The sequence below is a fragment of the Pangasianodon hypophthalmus genome, chromosome 17, assembly GCF_027358585.1.
Source record: "Pangasianodon hypophthalmus isolate fPanHyp1 chromosome 17, fPanHyp1.pri, whole genome shotgun sequence".
Classification (NCBI taxonomy): domain Eukaryota; kingdom Metazoa; phylum Chordata; class Actinopteri; order Siluriformes; family Pangasiidae; genus Pangasianodon; species Pangasianodon hypophthalmus.
Window position 1 is genome coordinate 4,809,264 of NC_069726.1, and position 22,118 is coordinate 4,831,381.

Sequence of the window (22,118 nt, forward strand, 5' to 3'; positions counted from 1 at the left end):
GTGACAGCAGCGCTTTATCTCCGGCTGAGAAGTGATACAGTCCAGATGCAGAGTCTTTAGATTAGAAGAAGAAACCCAAGCAGACCCTCCGTGTAACCTCTGCGACACACACGCACACATCTCATGGGAGGCCTGTTAAACATTAGAGCCTCTCTCCTCATTTACCTCGCCCCAAAAGTTAACCGAGCATTTCCCCCCAAACGGCTTTGACATTCCCCATAAAGCACCTGCTGGCAGTAATAAGAGGCCTGAGGTTCTGCGCAGTACACGGAGTACAATCAGCTCAAACAGGCCCACGCCCCTAAGGCAGGGTTGCTCTAATTACACAGCGTTATCCGACAGAGACTGGCCTATAGCACGTAAAACGCCCGACTCACAATCGCCATTCTACAGCACTGACTTTAGGATCTAGCCTGTAGGGGCACCAACATTGTCCTCTTATCATCACAGACCTGGACGGTGCCCTTAATGGAAAGCAGAACTTAGACGACGGGGGGAAAAAACCTCAAAGTAATGGAACAAATGTATGTTCTTTATTTAAGCCCCATAAAAACAGGAAAGCGCAAACATTTATCTGTGCTATGCTTTCATCTTCCGTCAGCAGGGTTGAAGAATAACAGAGACAGGGGGTGGGTGGAGGGGACACACACTGATAAACTGGAGATAGGAAACTTCTCGGGTTTCCAGCCAGGCGGCAATCGTTTGAATATTACCCTGCCTTCCTGGTAGGTTAACAGCGGTGTATATTTGTTACAGAAGTCTTCCATTCCATCCACATGAGTATTAATGTGGCATTTTAGCATTGTTAGCATTTTAAGCTACATGATAGGCCATCATGCAAACTTTGTCTCATATTCCTCACGTTTCACACTTTCAACTGCTTCAATGGTCACTAGTGCCTTCGCTGTCCTGTTTTTCTTAGTAACAAGGTCTGACAAGCTTTAGGGTCTGATATTAGCATGCTAGCATTTTAAGCTTCATGATACGCTATTCAGCTGCTTGAAAGCCGAGTTATAACACTGTAAACACACAAAATTCTTTTTTTTTTTACTTACTAGAATAGTCCTGAGTGCCTTTGCTGTCCTGATATTTTTTTTTCCTTTATAATTAGGTGTTCAGCTTTAAGGTCTGGTACTAGCATGTTAGCAACGTTAGCATTTGAAGCTACACGGTAAGCCATTCAGCTGCTTGAAAGCAAAGTTATATATAACACTGTAAATACACAAAATTCAGCTAATATTGATTTATGAGGATGGTGAAGAGTGCCTTCGCTGGCCTGTCTTTCTTAGTAATGAGGTCTTATGAGCGTTAAGCTCTAGTAAGCATGTTAGCATCGTGAGCATTTTAAGCAAAACGATAAGCCATTCAGCTGCTAAGTTCTAAAACTGTAAACAAAATTCAGCTAGTATTGATTTATGAGAATGGTCAATAGTGTCCTGATTGTCCTGGTTTTCTTTGTAATGAGGTTTTGAGCTTTAAGCTTTGGTATTAGCATGTTAGCACCATTAACATTTTAAGCAACATGACAAGAAATGACAAAAAAAAAAGACTATAAAACCTTTCAAGGATTTCCATATAGGTTACAGAGTAATACCAAGAGCCTTTCTTATAGAGACATTAAAAAAAAAAAAAGTTTTCTAAACCATGTCTTCATGAGTTTTGTGCATCTGAAACTTGGTAGAAATGTATTGGCAATATTACACCAACTATTAAAGTTGGTCTCATTGACTAAACTGAATTGAAATGTTTCATATTGTAGCAGATTCAGTGGTAGCGTCAAATATCGATTCATTGCCATACGAATCTAAATCGTATCAGAAAAGTCTGAGGTTTACACCCCTAATCAGTATGCAACATGAAGCCAGACAATAAGGTTCAATTTGGCCAGCACTCAAGTGCAACTCATTAGTTAAAGAAATAACATTAATAGTCTATACTAAGAGGCTTTGCACTAAGTAGAGATACTGATCTAAATTAAATTGACACCCCACCAATGCGGCCGAAGGGCATGTCAGGTGTCTGCGAAAACGGGCTACTGAGGCGTGTTATCTGTGCATTAAGCATGTTTGGGACAGTTCAGTGAGGTGGGATGGGAGAACAAATTGCTTTTAACACTACTCTGTGCCACTCAGTGATGCAATCCCTGTAGACATCTTCAAAGATTGTGTAGCGAGAGTGCCATCAGAGGATGCGAAGGACAGAATAAAAGCATAGCACTTGTTTTCGTGGCACTTTGGGCTTGAACAAAGCAATATGCAGCAAGCTCTTAACCCTGTTCACCCCACTTCTTATTAGTTATCAATCTGTAATATAATATGTACAGTACATGCCGATCAATCGTTTTGCTTATTAGAAAATAAAAGTGAGTTTAGCACCGTTACATCATTTCCTGTCATTTCTTGGTTCCTGTCCTGTCCTTTGAGAGCTTCAAACCAAAAGACAAAGTCACTCCTGTTATCAGGGACGCATTGATAACGATACAAGAGGAGCAACTACAGCATCTTCCTAAACAGCATCTTTAATAGAGAGAGCAAGGACGGCTGACAGTCTCAGCGAGAATGGTCATTAAAAATGAGCACAAGGTGCCATGAATTGCTCACAACCAACGGTATTCACAAGTGTGAACATTTCACTTCAGCAAGCACTGAGCACTGAGACATGCACGCACGAAATGATGCTTCTTTTCGTCATTTCACACCCACGCTCAATGATGCGCTCTCACTTCAGCTGCCATCTGACTCTAATTAAGAAGTTCTTTGCTAGGAGCACACGGTAGCAACTAACACAAACAGAGCTATATAATATGTCCTGTTACCCGTTTCACTATCAGTATGGCTTCAACAAGTACCAAAAAACATGCACTTAGGGCTGGGCGATGTGACGATATGGAATATGTATCACTATATACCGTATAGGCTGGCTCACAAATTGCTAGCAATACAAGTGTTGCATTTTAAAATAAAATATACTTTTTTTTTTTTTTTAAACAATTTTATTTAGTGTCTACAAAAATCATTTATTTATTTATTTATTTATTTATTTGTGTGTTTGTATGTTTAATATAATAAATAAATAAAATGAAAAATAAATACAAAAAAAATAAATACAAATAATTAAAAAAATTTAACAATGAAAAGGACTACAAAATTATTGTAATTTAGTTTATTTAAATTTAATTAAAAAAAAAAAACATACCATGACATGCATGGATATCTCAGAAAAGTGCACTGTGATATAATTTATCATGATATTGATATTATATCATCATCACCAAACCCTGCATGTACTCACACGTGTAGGCTGAATTTTATATATATTGTTATTTACGGTCGCCTTCTGGGGAAAAAATGTCAAGAGAATGACCAGGTCTGTCTACAAAAGAGGAACCATGTCACTCTTCACTTTGGCCCCAAAAAGAGGCCTCTTAACTGGTAATACCTCTCACATCTCTCTCCACTTCCTGGTCACAATTACCCTCTTCACACAGAGTAAAAACCATCAATTACCTTCCTCTGATCCATGCCTATAATTGGGCACTGAGGATCCTCGCTTGAAGCTGAAGATCCTGCTTAAGCGAACGAAAACAGAGCCGTTTGGGTTTGGATTTCACAGCGAGAGCCATTCAGACTGTGATTTTTCTACGCAATCATAATACAGGTGTGATACACAGAGCTGTTTCATGTAGCGTCATTCTCAAAAAAAAAAAAGAAATGAATAAACTGCCACGCTTGCACTCTGGTGTGTATGAATGAAGATGGAGCAGTCGTTACAGAGAGAGATATTGGCAGTGTTGACAGACAGGTCAGTCACTTCCGCACTGGAATTCGCGTGAAGTGTTGGTACTTGTGCCGGCCTCCGCTAATGGACTGCTAATAGAACTGAAGGCTTGCACTTTGATGCCTTCCCTGTAGTTACGGCAGTGACAGTGGGTGATTAATTGCACTCAGTCCTTCTCTCAGCGCCATTTTTTTTCTTTCCCCAACAAAGACCTGAGGAAAAGGAGGAGGTGGCTGTCACTGCGTTTGCCTTTGGCTGGCTAACCTACCTGCACTGCTGGATGGTCTAACAGCTAGTTTCTTGCATCAGGTAATACATCTCGAGTCCTTGCGTGACGTCAGGACAGAGAGTTGCAACCTCAGCAAGCTACTTTTCACAGTAATTATCACCAAAAAAAAAAATCTCCTCAGCATGGGAACGAGCAAGCCACACTCACACTCACACTCGCAGAGGGAGGCAGAGCGAGAGAGGAGACTGGGCTCTGAAATGTCTGATGACGGCATTTCCTTCTTTGCGCCGTCCGTGGCCTCCCAACCCTGCGAATAAAAATGGTCCTACATCATGTCGTCCTAAGGGAATTACCTACACTAGGTCATTGCATGATAGTCTTCTCTATGCACAATGCTGCCTTTGTGCGATGGCTGTAACCTTAGCAGTGCCCTAGAGACGCCAACGTTCTGCAATGAGGAAAGTAGTTGAAGTAATAATATGATAGCAATAACATTCGTGCTTACATGGATGTTCTTACACTTAGCGAGTGTTAAATTGTGTATGTGCCCTTGTAGGGGAAATATTTTCATTGCAATCAGGCTCCGTAAACAAAGCTCAGAGGGCAAATCTCTAAAAAAAAAAAGCAGGAGAAGGAAAAGAGGAGCGGAAAAAGTGAACTCATGCTATGACCAACTCGGCAAACTCTGTGGCTTTCTACTCGGGTTCGGCTTTCTGCGGTCATTATGAGCTCCGAGGACAAACAAGGAGCCCTTGTCTGGAACGTTACATGCGCAACTTTCCCTGATTCTTCCCAAAGGTTTTATAGGAGTGTTCAATGAACAATGAAAGAAATAACCAGCTCTGTCCAGAAGCCACAGCTTAGCGACAAGTCAGAGAGGGCACAAATACTTTTTTACAAGAACGATTTACACACATTTGGCATCTTCAGATTTCACGGAGGATCTACATATTCAAACAGACAGCCGGCCTCCTTCAGCCCCAAATCCTCACGCCATTTCATATGGGTGCCAGAGAAACCATCATGCATTTCCATGAAGGATTCTCAGAGCTTGACGGAAATTCTCTTCACCCCATCTAACTCCTTCTTGGCTTTCCTTTGACATAGTGTTCATTCAAATTCAGCAGTTTCTGCCTGAGATGTCCGTTATTTCGCTACACTTTTGGATCCACCCTGGTTTATATTCTCTCTCTCTCTCTCTCTCTCTCTCTGTCTCTCTCTCTCTGTGTCTCTCTGCTTTCTCCAAGGCAAGCTGAAACCCCGGTGTCAGGAGATCACCGAGACAATCTGGGATTGAGCACTTCAATTTCTGAGCCGCTGTAAACTGGATTCGGTTCATTTGATTAAAACAAGTGTTTGGCGAGTGGAAAATAAGAGGGGTGATGGAAAAGCTTGAGGAGTAGACGGTGTAAGAAAAAGAGCAAGCGGAATCTTCAGATTTAGGAGAGCGATGGCTGTTCAAGAATTCGAGCGATTCTTGAATAACTAAATAGTTATTCATGAGTGATCTGAGATTTGGGAATATGCACAGCTTTTCGGTTTCTAAAAAAAAAAAAAAAAGAAAAAAAAACAACATGTGGCCCATTAATTAGGTGCAAACAATGTTTTCTGTGAATATTGACTTCTTAATGGACATGAAGCGACCTGGTTCATGTTTCCTTTGTAGTCAATGCTACCGGGTCTGGAATGGAGGGATTATGTCATCCTGCAGTGTCCTTCAGAAACCGGAGCTGGGTAGCCTTCTTCCTTTCCCATGTTACACATTAACTATGCAAACCTTCTGGAATAAGCTTGGTTTTCCTCGCAAATATTATCCATCCTAGTGATGGTCTTTTAATGGTCTTAGTTCAGTGGTTCTTCATTTTCATATTCAATTTCAAAAGCATTGTCAGGTTTTGGAGTATGAAATGGAATTCAACAGGACAACAGGAGCATTGTGTGTACCTAAACACCCCCCCCCCCCCCACCACCCCCCCCCCCCCCCCCCCCCCAACTCCCTCACTTCGCTGTCCTGGATTTGGTCATCCATAATTGCATTCCCTTTGTGATCGTCATAACTACAAGATCAGCAGAAGTCGGCCACCTGCGCTGAGCTAAAAAAAAAAATTATAAAAAATACACACCAGACCTATCTGGGAGAGTTTAAGCCTCTGTCAAACATTTGCCGAAGTGGAGATTTAGCAAACTGGCTTTTAATGGAAGGAGAAGGTCTTTACGTTGTCTCTCTGACATCAGCAAGATGACTGAAACTGTTTACCCAGATAACAATCAACTCCGTCCCTTAAACCTAGAGGCCCCTGCAGCTTCTCCTTTAAATGGCAAAGAGTGAAGACATGAAGGTTTCATGTCTTAACGTGACATCTGGAACATACCAGGCACAGAAACTTGACTCTGGAGCATCACGGGAGCACAAAGAGACGAAATGTAAAACCATGCCGAGCATGATGAGGAAGATTCATTGAAAGTTAACAAATACAAGAGCAGAGATTCGAGGGATGCGCCACCAAATCCAGCATTAAAAAAACAACACAAGTTTGATTCTGAATTATTGATGAGAACAGGTAGGAAAAAAGCAAAGTGAGCAAACATAATATTGCCTGAGACTTGAATATGAATTTCTGATCCTTTTTAGGCATAACTGCTATAACTACTGTATATTCAGATCCAAATATCAAGCTGTTTGATAAAGTGAAGCGATCTTAGTCTGTAGTAAGAGGGGATCGAGTCTCAACATCCCAGTGCTCTAGAACATCTAACTGCCTCAATAATGAGACGTTTTGTAGTTCAAGGACCGTACAGTGTCTTTTGAGCTCCAGGGTTCAATCTGAGACCTGACATCACCAACATCTCAAGAAACTTGGTATAGGAGTCCAGAAAGAATGCATATAAACACTCAGTCCAGTATAGAAAGCAAAGAGCAGCGTGTGTGCCCACAAAGCCTTGTGTGATCCTGAATTTAATACACATCAGTTAAAACATGTTAAATCATACATTAACTCAATTAACTGTTCAAGTACTACACTTTACGCTTCATGGCTCAAATACAGAATATATAATATAGAAATAATTGAGTCTGAGTAGCGTTGGAATTGAAGTTAATGACTCGGAAGCCATCACATTTTCCAGTATTATTTATCACACCGCTTTATTCAAAAGTTTCACCGCAAATATTCAAAAAAAAACAAAAAAACATATCAAGCACAAAGCATAATCAAGGCTGTTAATTGTACAGAAATTATATGTATCTAGCTACGGTATGTATATATGAAAATACACACACTAAGGTCTCAGAACAATAGCAAGAGCAATGAAGAGCGCCACTGGGTTCATATCTATAACAAATAGATTATAAGATCAGCAATAATAATAATAATAATAATAATAATAATAATAACAATAATAACAATAATAATTATAATTGTTAGTAAATAATAATAATTGTCTAACATGGATTTTTTTTTTTTTTTAGAAAGAAGATCTTTAGTTTTTGCAGTAAGACCAGAAAATTTCTCCAAGTGCATAAAATCATAAATAGATATTTTTATTTTATTATTTATTTTTCACATAAAGTGCTCTTCACTTCAAACCTAGATAGATAGATAGATAGATAGATAGATAGATAGATAGATAGATATTGATATAAATATAGATAGACAGATACACATCAATGTTTGTTTGCTAAAAGAGCACTTTTTGTGAAAAAAAAATACACACACACACACACACACACATATATATATATATATATATATATATATATATATATATATATATATATATGTATGTAGGTATATGTGCGTATGTAGGTATATGTGCGTATAGGTACACACACACACACACACACACACACACACACGTATATGTCAGACACATATATATTCTTAACTTGTTTTTTTGAACTTGTTTTGGTGTAATAACGTTGTGTCACTCGACATTGTGAAGTTTGCACCGCACGCGCCACGCCAGGCTTCATTAACGCTTCACGCACGCCGCGCGCTCGCCTGTCATTCCGCACGCGCCGAATGCGTTCAGGAGCAAAGCGGAATCTCTTACCTTGAGCTCTACTGGTGCTGACGAAGACGGCGAGCAGAAAAACTGTTATACTGACGTGCACTAAGAATCCAGTACACCCTCTTTCTCCTCTCGCAGTCTTTTCACTAGTTTTCCCCATGACAGGACCGGGAGAAACCCGCCGGCGGACACGCATCACACAGCCTGCGTTCAGAGTCGCGCGCGCGTCAGTCGCTCCGCTTCAACCAAAACTTTACAATGTGATGAAAATGATGAGGTGATGCAAACTTGCAAACCAGACGTTTCTTCGGGATTGAAGTTGTTCTTGTTGGTGAAACACTCTCGGAGAGAGGCTCCTGAGCCAGGCGAAACACGCCGCACCTCAAAACACGCGAAACGCTTCGGCGTAAATATCCTCTCCGATGCGCGCGCTTTCTTTTCTCTCTCTCTCTCTCTCTCTCTCTCTCTTCGTCTGTTCGCTCGATCCGGCGACGCGTAAAAAAAAAAAATCAGTCGTCCAGCACCGAGCTCATGTTCAACAACAACAACAACAGCAGCATTCAAGCACGGAGAAGGTGTGACACTGAAGTTCTGCTCCTCATCCGGCTGCAACGTTCTCCTCCACCTCCGAGTCAAGCGCGCGCGCCTCGCGTTCTGACCGAGTGCTGAAGCAGCGCGCGCCTCTCCGCCAGCGCCATGCCGCTTCCACCAATCCAAACACGCACACGCACACGCGCGCGGGCGCGCACGCGCACACACACACACACACACACACACACACACACACACACACACACGTATACGGCCAGGAGAAAACCCGATGCGGATAACACAATAACGGAGCGGATGATCAACCTGCACATAATTCAATAATTCAGTTCAGTTCAGTTCAGCAGTGCTTTACTAGCATGAATGTCAGAAATCAGATTGTTGCCAAGGCAAATAATGCAGTTAGATTAAACTAAATGCTATACTAACTAATAAATAATACACACCTAGCTGCATTTTATACAGCAAATTTTGCAAATGCAAAATTTTGTTCAGCAACAGTGCGTCATTAAAAAAAAAAAAAGAAAAGGTAAGTGTGGGGTGCTAATATTTTCAGCAAATTGCTCTGTTCGGGGTGTCTGTGGATCTGGAGCTTTATCCCTGGAGCACTGGTTGTGAAGGTGAGGACACACCCAGGACAACACGCTCACACTCTCATTCACAATATCGAGTCACTGGCGTACCAGCATGTTTTTGGGAGGAAACCGGAGAACCCTGAGGAAACCCACACCGACATCGGAGAACATGCGAAACTCCGCATGGAGAGTAACCTGAGATTTGGATCGCAAATTATGCTGTACTGACATATGAAAATAAACATGTGTTTACAAAATTCCTATTTTAACCAATCATGTGATTAGATATCCTGTTTTTTAAACTGGACAGTAAATTTAAAATTACACATCTAAAAAAAAAAAAAAAGCAAAAATCAATTTTGAAATTTGAAGTCTTCTGTCATATATACATAGAATGAAATTTTAGATTCAGAAAACAGGGTACTAAATGGTACCATTCCTTGTTGCTGAGGTGGTACCCTTATCTTTTGCACCTTTGTATCATTCACCTGGAAATGCAGATATAACAAACTTTTAAAAATGATTTAAGGACTTTTTAGAGTAAAGCGCTTTACAGTCAAGTTACACTACATCCACGATTCTAGGTAAAAGTTCCATACTAAAGGTAGAAAATTTGACGGTACCACCGCAGTGACAAGGAAAAGTACAATTTAGTACTCTTTTAGTACAATTTAGCATGTGTTCAATGACTGCTAAATGCTAAACAGTTAAAACCAATCCCCCTTTCCCCACCATTCTAGCATTAAACAAGATGGTCGTGCTTTCACAGCGAATCATATTATCCCCTAATCATTTTTCATCCACTAAACAGACAAAACAAAAATGTTTTTGGTGTATAAAGTCCATTAGCAAACAAAAGCCAAGCTCAGTCATCATGCTAGTTACACTTAGCATTATAGATCGATAGCTTTAGCTAATTGTTAACCAGGTTAATATGTTTCAACATGTTTCAGCTACTTATCCAACGAAACAAAGTTCTTTTTACAGGAATATTGTAAAGTAAAAGAACCCATTTTCACTGTCTTTTCTACAAAATACAGTTTGACACTCGAAAATAGGAGATGTAGCACTTATAATTCTGAATTTGAGGTTTGTTTTGATACTATTGTACAAAAAGGTCACTATTACCAACACAGCATGAACGTAGCAAGAACGTAGCATAGCAAGAATGTCCTACATGTCTGTTTAGAGGTTTATTGTGTGTGTTTTTTCATAGATTAACTTCACAGGCGTTCAAGTCTAGTACATAAAACTCCTTCTACACATCTGCAGCCTGCTTATAACAACTTTTTTTTTTTGTTGACCCAATTCCTCCAGAATTTTCAACAAAAGTGCAGCCGCATTAACTTCATCAAAGGCAGAGTGGAAACAACATTCTTGTTAATATTTCACCTATGAGCCGCATCTATATCACTGAGCAGGCTGGAGGAAACAAGGCTCTCAGGAATCTAATCACCAAAGCCCCCTTTTTCCCCCCTCTTTAAGTACATTTGCACTGCTTATCGCTGTTCTCCTGATATTCATTTAGCCACGCTAATTGCTGAAAACATGCTCTCGGGTCACAAGACAAAATCAATAATTATGGCAGGAAGAGAAGCACAAGCCTAGATAACCTGAGTATGCAGATTTTTGCTCCCCAGGCCTCGGTGCCTGTTGTCTGAAGCTGTGATAAGAGGAGGTGTGGCTTGCAATATGGTCTCATCAATCGTTCCTATCTTGGGGGGAACGTTACATTTTTATGGTTCAAGAAGGGGGAAATTGCAGTATTGCATAACTAAACATACAAATTCCATCTGCTCATGATTAAACAGTAGTGGTGTAACAAAATAACACTATCTGTATCTGCGTAGCGCTCCAAATATCCGTATCTTTATTTGGATTTAAGCCCAAAGTGGGTGTGTTCTAAACCTGAAAGTTGTTTTTCTATTTTTCTATTTTTTTAATTAAATATGAACAGTACCACTACGCGATAATTGAAACCCCCGCAATGCTGGTCATGCAGTTTCTAAGGACAAATAAACGAATGCTGAATTAGCTTGCACCTTTATGCACCGCATACTTCAGACTATTCCTTGATCAGTCTTTTTACTGGCATTTGCGACAAACTTTGTTTGAACACTTACAGTTTTAGAAAAATGGTTCCTTGATAGACCTTAATGGTATCTCATTGGTTCTTAGGATGGTCTAACAGAATGGGAGCCACATGCTAAAGGATCTTGGTATGGTTAATGGCATAACAGATTGGGATCCATATGCTAATTCCATATGCTAATCTTGGGATGGTCTAACAGAATAGGAGCCACAAACTAATTGTAACAAAACTTAGTTTGAACAGCTACACTTTTAGAAAAAGGGTTCCTCGATAGATCTTTGGATGGTTAATGGTTCCTCAATGGATGGGTAATGGTTCCTCAGTGGCTCTTGGGATGGTCTAACAGAATGGGAGCCACATGCTAATGTTAACAAAACTTAGTTTGAACAGCTACATTTTTAGAAAAACAGTTTCTCAGTGGAGGTTTGCATGGTTAAATGTTCCTCAATAGATCTTTGGATAGTCTAACTGAATGGAAGCCAGGTTTTAAGGCTAACAAAACACTGTTTGAACCTTAGACTTGTAGAAAAAGGGTTCCTTAATAGATAGTTAGATTGGATGGAAGCCACATGCTAATGCTAGCACAGCTTTGTCTGAACTACATTTTTAGAAAAAGCATTCCTCAGTGGATCTTTGGATTGTTAAGTGTTAGGGCTTCCTTAAGAGAATCTACAAGGATATTTTTCTGAGAGGGATGTCTTTGGTTGTAAGGTTCTATAGTCTACATTGTCTCAAACCCTATAAGGTCCTGAATTATACTTTTGGTACAAACTCAGAATCAAATGGCTAAAAGCAATATTAATGTGTATCTCATCTTGCATGGCATTGTCATATCATGGACTTGGGGTGGTAAACCATGTTAGGTAAAAGCCAGAGGTTAACATGGTGGTGCAGTGGGTTGCATTGCTGCCTCACAGTTTCAGGGTTCTGGTTTGATTCTGGGCTTGGGTTTCTGTATGCCAAATTTTGTAAGTTTTCCTTATGTTCTTGTGGGTTTTCTCAGGGTTCTCCAGTTTCCTCTCACCTCCCAAAACATAGTGGTGAATTGGCTATGCCATAGATACTGCAATGGACTGGAAAGGTTGGCTACAATTTGGAAAATCTAGCATGGCTGGTATTATTTTTGTTAAATAATTATGTAGTTTGCCAAAAAAAGGTTCCCTTGTTTCCTGAGACACCAGCACCAGCCTGTTGTCAGTGAGAAAGACTAGGGCAGGCCTGGAATTTGAACTGACAGCCTTCACTATTGAGCTACCACTGTCCAGCAGCGTGTATATAACACAGGGTGTTCTCTGTTGCTGAACTCTGTCCTGAAAAAAAGGCCTTGTGCTGCTTTAGCAATTCCTGATGGATAGCTTTAATGTTTGTCAGACCTATCAAATACAAAAAATCAAAAGCCATAAAATCAAAGCCACGACTTGCTATTGTATTATATATAAGTCACGACATGACACTCTTTGATGCTGGACATGTTCACAGACAAGTTCTCCTGCCAGCCTTTCTACATATTAGCCACTGGAACTCCGCCATGCCCTCGGATCAGAGATCCTCCTTCTCGCTATGTGACTAACGCCGCACTTCCTTTAATCTTTATAAGTGACAACTCCAAAAGCACATTTACACACAAGGCGGGTGTTATCATGGGTGGTCTGCTTGTATAATGTGAGACGTGGCACTCTGAGTGCAGAATACATTGAGTTTCTCAGCGGTGGTTTCCATGGTTATGCCATGATACAGCCAAGCTATTCCTTTTAATTAAAACTTCAGGAGTGTGCATATGGGATGTTTGAACTTTTAAAAATGCAATATATTTTACATTCTGCTGTAAAATCTGTCAGGGAGTTTTCCTAATAACAGTCGCCTTGAGTCATGCAGGTTGCCTTCTGTTCATTCAGTTAAGAAACTTTTTGTACAAACATTTTGTTGGTTTAAATTCTGTAACTTTGGGAGGAGAATGTTCTCCTCAGTTAATTCCACTGTAATGCTAGACACATATGGCTAGGCATTATTTAAGCAATCGCTCAGACTAGGTCTATGTAGGCCAAAACAGGAATCTTTAACCATCTGACAGACACTTTTAGTTTTAATTTCAACATTTAAGTATTTAAGTATTTAAGTATTTAAGTCCTTCAAGCTTATAGGAAAACATTTAACAACAGTCAACAAGTCTTTTATTTCTCTTATACCACAGCAATTTGCCAATTTTTACTAAATAAATGAGAAGTGATACATTTTATCCATTTATAGTTACATTTAATGTTATAGAACATCCACAAGACAAGTTAGTTCCTCTTGTTAGGTTATAGTGGCTATAAACAGTTGTTCCCACACTTGCTTCTTTCCCCCCTCTTGAAATTAATTTTTTGTAATTAATTAATTTTACAATTAATTACAAAAAATTAATTTCAAGAGGGGGGAAAGAAGCAAGTGTGGGAACAACTGTTAATTAATTTTACAATTAATTAATAAATTAATTAATTTTACAATTAATGAGAAAAAAATGAACAACTCCTCCATCCTGAAAACTTTGCTGTGTTGGAAAACTTAAAGCTACAGCTTGATCTCTGACTTATCCAAAGCACTGACACCGGAGTCCTTCCAAAAAAATGCTAAATAAGCGTCTCTTCACAGAAACCCATACCAACAATTACACACTTTTTTTTTAAATCTGTTCATGTGGATCATCCACCATACACTGTGAATGAATTGTTACTATAGAAGCGATAACGTATTAAAACAAGCACATTCATATAAACCTGTGATTTGAATTCATTTGAACCATTCCATACCTTCTGACCAATCAGAATCAAGAATTCAATAGTGCTGTGGTATAAATCTATATAATGAATTGCCTGATAACTGGGTTTTTCTATTCAAAAATTATACACTATTGTTTTGCACTGAACAGAAATAACAAAATAGCAGGTAGTATACTGAAAAGAAAACAAAACTCCAAAATCATGACTGCTATTGTCAAATATATTATAATATTATAATAAGCAACATGATACCTTTTTAATGAAGTAGTATTAAAAATAGACAAGTACATATATAAAGTATTATCTAAAAGTAATCTAGTATTATTTTTTAAAATTTATTTACTGTTATTATTTACCATGTTTACAATACATTGTTTCTGCAACTTCACCGTTTCACCTGTTCATGCTCTACTACAGCTCAGATAAAGGCTAGACTACACATTTCCTGTTTTGGCTTGTAAAACACTGATATAATTAATCAAAAGTATTAAAAAAAAACATTCAAACCCAAACATACAGACAAAAAAGAATCAACCGACAATTCAAAAGTAGCAGAATTCAACAGAAGAACTGTGGACCTGGCAACCTTGTGCTTAGTACAAAAAGTGTTTTTTTTAGCAGTTCTTTTCTTTTAATGTCTCATTAAAAGTCCATCATTGAAACTAAGAGTGAAGGTATTCAGAATGTGAGACATAACTGAACTTTTCCTGTTTACCTCCTGTTTCTCCAGTTTCATCCTGTTCATGCCTTGTGAGCATTGTTTGCACCAGTGTGTACTTTGTTCACACTTGTTCGTTGTAATTAGTCTTGTTAAGTCTTGTTAGTGTGTGTGTGTGTTTATACTTTGTCTTTTTGCATTGTTGTGGAGTTATACATTTACAGTTATGTACTCTTCATTACACTTTTTTTTTTTTTGGGAATCCCATCGTTTAACGTGCACTAACGTCTAACCTCCTCGGATTCCTAATCAACACAAATCCAAACAAAACACACAATCCATGTTAGAGAGTGTAACAAACAGGGCTGTCTGTGCAATGTCAGTGTGTCTTAGAGAACATCCAAAGAAAGCTGACACAATAGTGTTACAAAAGAAGTCATGAAGTGATGGAAGCTGTCACAACTACTGAGACGTTTATTATAACAAGCAATGTGAGGTGTCAAGTCACATTCACTGTGCTGGAGGGCTTAAATAAAGAACACTTATGAATCTTAACTTTATATTTCCAGCAACACAGTGTGTTGAAAGGGGTCGACTTTTGAAATATAACCAAGGCCACAGGGTATAAACAACAGTAAAGAATCAAACACTTGGAGGTACTGTTACTACCTTATCGTATCTTGCTTTGAATGCACTCCATTTCCTTTCTGTTTACATTTCCACATGCCTTTGTTTTGGTCTAGTCATTGGTCTGTTACCTAATGTGTGCACCAGTTCTGAGTTTAGCCTTAAATGAGTTTATTTCTACCCTGTTCCTTTGTCACGTTGCGATTTGTGTGTGTCGATTGTTTCCTGCATCACTTGTTTCCCAGTTTATATTTCCGTGTTCCGAGTCTTGACCCTCTTCCTGTGATGACTCCACCTGTCTGTCCTGCTTTGCTGACCTCGGCTGTAGATTATGACTATTATTATGGGATTTGCACAAATAAAACAAAAGCTGAGTGTCTGCACTTGCTTCATACCATCTCTACCACATCTTACAGACATGTTGTACTTTTTATCCTTTTATAGTTACTTAATGTTGTTGAACAAGTTAGTTCCTGTTAGAACAGCTATAAACAGTCATTCCCTAGCCAGCCTCTTCTCTCTATCTCTTCTCTCTCTCTGTCTCTGTCTCTCCTGCAACTCCTCCATCCTGAAGACTTTCTCTACAGTGGAAAGCTTAAGTGCTGATACTGAATGAAGTCTCATAAATGTTAAATGTCTCCTCATATAAAGCCTAATGTCTATGCTTTCTTGTTGTTTCTTTGAAATCCGCTCATCGGTAGGCTTGGGTTATGTGCCATATGAGTCCCTGTGAATGAGCTTTTACTATAGAACCAATAATATATTTGAAAGAGTGCATAAATATAAACCTGTGATTTGCCTTTTACAGCAGAGCTGCTCTTTAATCAACACCATCTGACAAATTTGAGAATTGAACAACGGATTGAACAGAGAATCGTATTGGTTTACACTGTTAACTAAAGCTCATGAAGCTGGCGTAATGACCTGTTGGCTTTCTAAACCTAAAAGAAAGCTCCCTGATGAGAACACGAAGAGGAGTATGTAGTGTTTTGTTGAGTAATGCCTCGCTTTTATCCCACAGAACACTAGAGGTGACTTACCTTGACATCATTTCCTCTGCTCAAGGTCCCCAATAAGAAGGAGTATAGAACGCTGAAAAAAAGGTAGGCTCCTTTAATCTGTCTTCTTCATCTAGTGCAATTTCCACTTTATATCCTCGTGGCAGCTGTTTTAATCAGAAAGTGTGCACTGAAGGTTGTGTGGCCTAGAGGGTAGAAGCGGTGTGGTACATTCTATATAACTAGAATGTATGAATACAGAAAGTAAGCGTGAAGGACAGAGGTGTTATGCTGTAGCTACACGGGAATGTATATGCTTGAAACTTTTTATACCAATTTGTCAATCCTGTTTAAATTTGTCAGAAGGTGTTGATTAATTTTCTGTAACAGCAGTTCTGACAGTGGTGCAGCTCCAAATCACAAGATTATATTCTAATGAATTATTGTTTCTATAGTAACAGCTCATTCACAGAGACTTGAATTTAATTATAAACAACTAAAAATGTGTAAATGTTGCTAAGTTTTCAGTGAGGAGACGTTTCTTTAGCTTTTTTGGAAGGAGTCTCCTGCTTTGCAACAGTCAGCGTTAAAACTTTTTCAACAGAGGAGTTTGGGGTTTCCGGTTTCTTGGTAACATGACAAGCTGTGTTTTTTTGTGTTATTTCAAGAGAGAGGAAAAAACGAGAGGCTGGCGAGGGAACGGGGGTTTATCGCTGCTACAACATAAGTGATCATATGTAGAAACAATGTTAAATGTAATTATAAATGGATAAAAAGTACATGGTGTTTTGTAATCAATAAAAATTGTAATCATTGGCAAGATGCTGTGGTATAAGAGGAGTAAAACACTTTGGGACACCACTGTGTTTTGGATTATTTTTCCATAAAAGCACACCCCTATATGTTCACTGTCAAGAAATGTTTGTAAAAACACATAAGACAAATCAATATTACTTTTTTGAGAAATTCGTGCATGAAATTTAAATATCTGCTTATTTGTGTAACTTTTGTATAAAATTTTTATATATATGAATATCTCGTTCATGCTCATTCTTCTTATTTGTTAAAATTGGTGACGTGTCATATATTTCAAACAGCAACACATGTATAACCTTAACACACGGTGTTAATTGGTGTTGCCTGTTTATGACGAACCTTTCCCAAAAGCATGTCAGCATAAAGGCCATCGTTAAATGGTAGAGCGAGCCTCACATAGAGCACTCTCTCTCCCGGTAAAGATGATCTTAACTTTGCGATGCTTTTGGGAAACTGATTACAATCCTATTTTTGGAACAACATTCACACGGTTACAAAGGTCAAGGTTCTTACCTTCTTGGAAAGTTCTTGGTGAAGAATATGGTGAAGAACCTTGTTTCAGACTAAATTTAGCTCCAGAGAAATGTAAAGAAAAAAAAAAAAACAGGTTCTGGTAGTGGACCCAGACTTTCCGACTCTATAGTAAACCTTTAAGTGTCGTGGCTTATTATACAGTAATTCACTTTAAAGCATATTATCCAGTAACTGCACTGAAACTAATTGTGAAGGTGTGCAGTTACATGCGACAGGAATGTAAATCTTGACAAGTTCTACGAGATTCCCAGGAGTTACACGCTTTCTTGTGAACATGGGACTAATTATCAGCTTCACAAAGTATTCCAACATGGCATCATAGCTTTCTGGACCAGTCTATATCTGAAAAATTAGAAGCAAAAATAAGAAGCAAGTGTGACAGTCAATGTCTGCAGAAGAACTGTGAATGGTTCTGCAAGATGCTCAGTATAACCTACCAGATCATTATATATATATACATATATATATATATATATATATATATATATATATATATCAGGCTCTATTGTCTTCCTGAAGATGAATTTAGAAACAAGGGGGTGGTAGTCAGTTTAACGACTAACAAGACGGAGTGCTCAATTGGGCCGTATTTAAATGGAAGTGTTAAATTACACTTCCAGTTAATTACTTGGTGTTCTCATCAGCTCACATCATTTTTGTTTTTTTGTTCTATTTTTTATTTATTTTTTTTTTTTGAGAAGCGAACAATGATGTCGATGAGTGGCTGAAATCTCCCTGGCATTTCAATTTGAATTACGAGCTGCGGGGGAAATTGCTTTGCTGCTGTGCCAGTGATGGGGCTGTGGACACTGAGTGTGTGGTGGGTCTAACATCCCCATTACACCGGAAAACCAAAAAAAAACTAAAGAGGTTATTATGTGCCTGGTCTTCCGACATTAAAATGGTAGATGGCTTCGCTTTATGTAAATATACTGTTGTATGTTTGTAATACTTTTCATTACATTCTGACCTCCTGATGTTATTTTCACTCATGCAGCAATAATGCAGTTATGTCACACAGGGATAATATCTAAAATATCATCCAAAAAAAGATGGTGTATATTTATTTTATGGCCCTAGGATGACTAAAAGCAGTGGGTGCATATTGATGCATCAGAGGCTGCTTAATACACACAGTGGGTGTGAGCTCATCCTTGCATTTATTGCTCTGTGAACATATTTATTTACTACTAAATGAAAATGAGATATGGTTTGTTAATGAAGGATGAGAAACTACCTGGGTGCATATACACCCATACACTAAACCTCTAGAGGGCAGAAGTAAGGCTTTTAATTAAAACAGCTTTATTGTAAATATAATATAAAAAATAGAGTGAATATACAGTACTGTGAAAATGTCTTATGCACTCTTTTTTTTTATTGCTAATTTTGTCTTAGATGTTTATTTTATGACTACTGCATCATAAGGTCAGAGAAAAAAAATAATAATTTTTTTAAAAATTCCAAACATTACTTTTCCAACCAAAATGAAATGTTGCAGAAAAATGTTTCTACTTCAGTAAAGAATGTAACATATTGTGTAATAGGCCACTTTTCAGACAAAAAGAACTTATGCTGGCTGTCAGGTTTTACCTATGAAAAAAAAAAGTGTGATGGTCAAAATCTCCAGAAGAACAGTGGCAGATTGTACAAGATGCTTACCAGCCAATTTCCTTATAAAACTGCACAAAGTGTACCTGAGAATGCGGATGCATTTCTAAAGACAAATGGTTGTCACACCAAATATTGATTTGTTTATTTTATTACTGTTTACTGCTCTTTACAGAAGCTTTTTTTTTATTTAGAAAAGGTTTATGTGCATTATTTTTGAAGGCATCGTTGCTTTACAGCATTTCTTTAGCCTAAGGCTTTTGCACTGTACTGTGTCTATAATTGGACAGGTTTTGAATTTCCACATTGTATGAGCTTTGTTGCCATTAAGAAAAAAAAAGGGGGGTAATTTGGGACAATATTGCATAGTATGCTCAGTTCAGGTTGGTCATTTGGAACAGTATGTTTGGTCATTTGGAACAGTATATTTTGTCATTTGGGACACTATGGGACAGTATGTTTGGTCATTTGGGACAGTATGGAACAGTATGTTTGGTCATTTGGGACACTATGGGACAGTATGTTTAGTCATTTGGGACAGTATGGGACAGTATGTTTGGTCATTTGGGACAGTATGGGACAGTGTGTTTGGTAATTTAGGACAGTATGTTTGGTAATTTAGGACAGTATGGGACAGTGTTTGGTAGTATGGGACAGTGTGTTTGGTCATTTGGGACAGTATGGGACAGTATGTTTGGTCATTTGGGACAGTATGGGACAGTGTGTTTGGTAATTTAGGACAGTATGTTTGGTAATTTAGGACAGTATGGGACAGTGTTTGGTAGTATGGGACAGTGTGTTTGGTAATTTAGGACAGTGTGTTTGGTCATTTGGGACAGTATGGGACAGTATGTTTGGTCATTTGGGACAGTATGGGACAGTGTGTTTGGTAATTTAGGACAGTATGTTTGGTAATTTAGGACAGTATGGGACAGTGTTTGGTAGTATGGGACAGTGTGTTTGATAATTTAGGACAGTGTGTTTGGTAATTTGGGACAGTATGGGACAGTGTGTTTGGTAATTTGGGACAGTATGGGACAGTGTGTTTGGTAATTTAGGACAGTATGGGACAGCGTGTTTGGTAATTTAGGACAGTATGTTTGGTAATTTGGGACAGTATGGGACAGTGTGTTTGGTCATTTGGGACAGTATGGGACAGTGTGTTTGGTAATTTAGGACAGTATGTTTGGTAATTTAGGACAGTATGGGACAGTGTTTGGTAGTATGGGACAGTGTGTTTGATAATTTAGGACAGTGTGTTTGGTAATTTGGGACAGTATGGGACAGTGTGTTTGGTAATTTGGGACAGTATGGGACAGTGTGTTTGGTAATTTAGGACAGTATGGGACAGCGTGTTTGGTAATTTAGGACAGTATGTTTGGTAATTTGGGACAGTATGGGACAGTGTTTGGTAGTATGGGACAGCGTGTTTGGTAATTTAGGACAGTATGGGACAGCGTGTTTGGTAATTTAGGACAGTATGTTTGGTAATTTGGGACAGTATGGGACAGCGTGTTTGGTCATTTAGGACAGTATGTTTGGTAATTTTAAATTAAAATTAACATCAATCTCTAAAATTATATGAACTCAATACACTAAGTAAAAAATCTCTGTGCGTAGCCTTTTTTTTTTCTTTTTGTTTTGTAAACTGTCTCTTGCTTTCTCTCTGCACCTCGGTCTCCTTGGTGCCATTCTACTTTGCAGTAAATGTATCATAATTAGAGTTGGGTTAGAAAATGGAAAGAATATATTACATTAATTTCAGTGTATTTTACTTTAATGGAAATTCCTTTTAAGACTGTTCCAATTAACCTGGACCTTGTTTGGTCATTTGGAACATCTTGAAAAATGATTCAATTAGAAACATATGTACATGATTTGAACTAACATTATGCTTGTTTTGCTCCAGTAACACAGCTGATGTATCTATGTGTCATAAATATGTAGATTCTAGTATTCACGACAGTTTCAGAACCCCTTTTTTTAACTCATGTTATTGCTGCACTCTTATAAACCTCAGTTTTGTGTGATGCGGTTCTTTTTCATTAGATATATTTTTTACACTAGAAAAAAAAGGATTTCATGCATCTCTTGAGTGTTCAACCATATTAAAACTGCATCAACTGATTCTTTAGTACATAATGGAAGTGCGGCGATATAAAGAGTGGAAAGATAAAACGCATCCAGTCAAGCAAGGCGCTCATGCATAAATAAAACAAAGTGCTTGTTGCATATCACCTTTTAGGGGAAGTTTTTTCCTTAATTGATATGGTGGTAAACCTGTTAATGGGCTATTATGCATTAATGAATTGTGCCAGCGTTAATCAGACAAAGACACAATCACAGAGTGACAGAGAGAGGGTGTGTGTGTGTGAGAGAGAGAGAGAGCAATAATACAGACACACACTGAAAGCTATTCTTTCTGATCTTGATATAGTAGTGATACACCCTGCTTTGCCTCCTCTTAATATTCTTGCATACACTTTCACATCACCCGTACTAACACACACTGGGTTGTTCCTTCATATTGACACTGTTCATTCATTTCTCTATGGGTTCGACATCACCATTACCGCTTTCAGTCTATAATGAATGTAGACATTTTAAGTAATTTATAGGTTTCTAGCACATTTAAAAACAACTTCATTATAATAACACAATCATGATATAATACATGGACAAACATTTCCAGGGAATGCATGTATATGAATCGTAAGTATTACTGATCTATACCGGCTAATAAAAAGAAATAGGTTTTAAGGCAAGCCATAAAACGTGACAAAGAAGAGGTACGTCTTTTACTGAGAAGCAGACTGTACCAGAGACGTTAACTGAGTACCGAGCAACATTTAAAAGATGATAACAAGGGAACCTTATGGTCC

General features: G+C 38.4%; 1 protein-coding gene across 4 annotated transcripts in view; it reads right to left on the bottom strand.

Annotated features, from left to right (window-relative positions):
• Nucleotides 1-8,711, bottom strand: part of unc5cb (unc-5 netrin receptor Cb) — a 155,265-nt gene extending 146,554 nt beyond the window's left edge. For all 4 annotated transcript variants that reach the window (XM_034312753.2, XM_034312752.2, XM_034312751.2 and 1 more), the window contains exon 1: nt 8,060-8,711. In XM_034312753.2, coding sequence (XP_034168644.2) covers nt 8,060-8,213 — 154 coding nt within the window. In that variant the 5' untranslated portion in view covers nt 8,214-8,711. The remainder of the gene's footprint in view (nt 1-8,059) is intronic.
• Between the last annotated feature and the right edge of the window lie 13,407 nt (nt 8,712-22,118).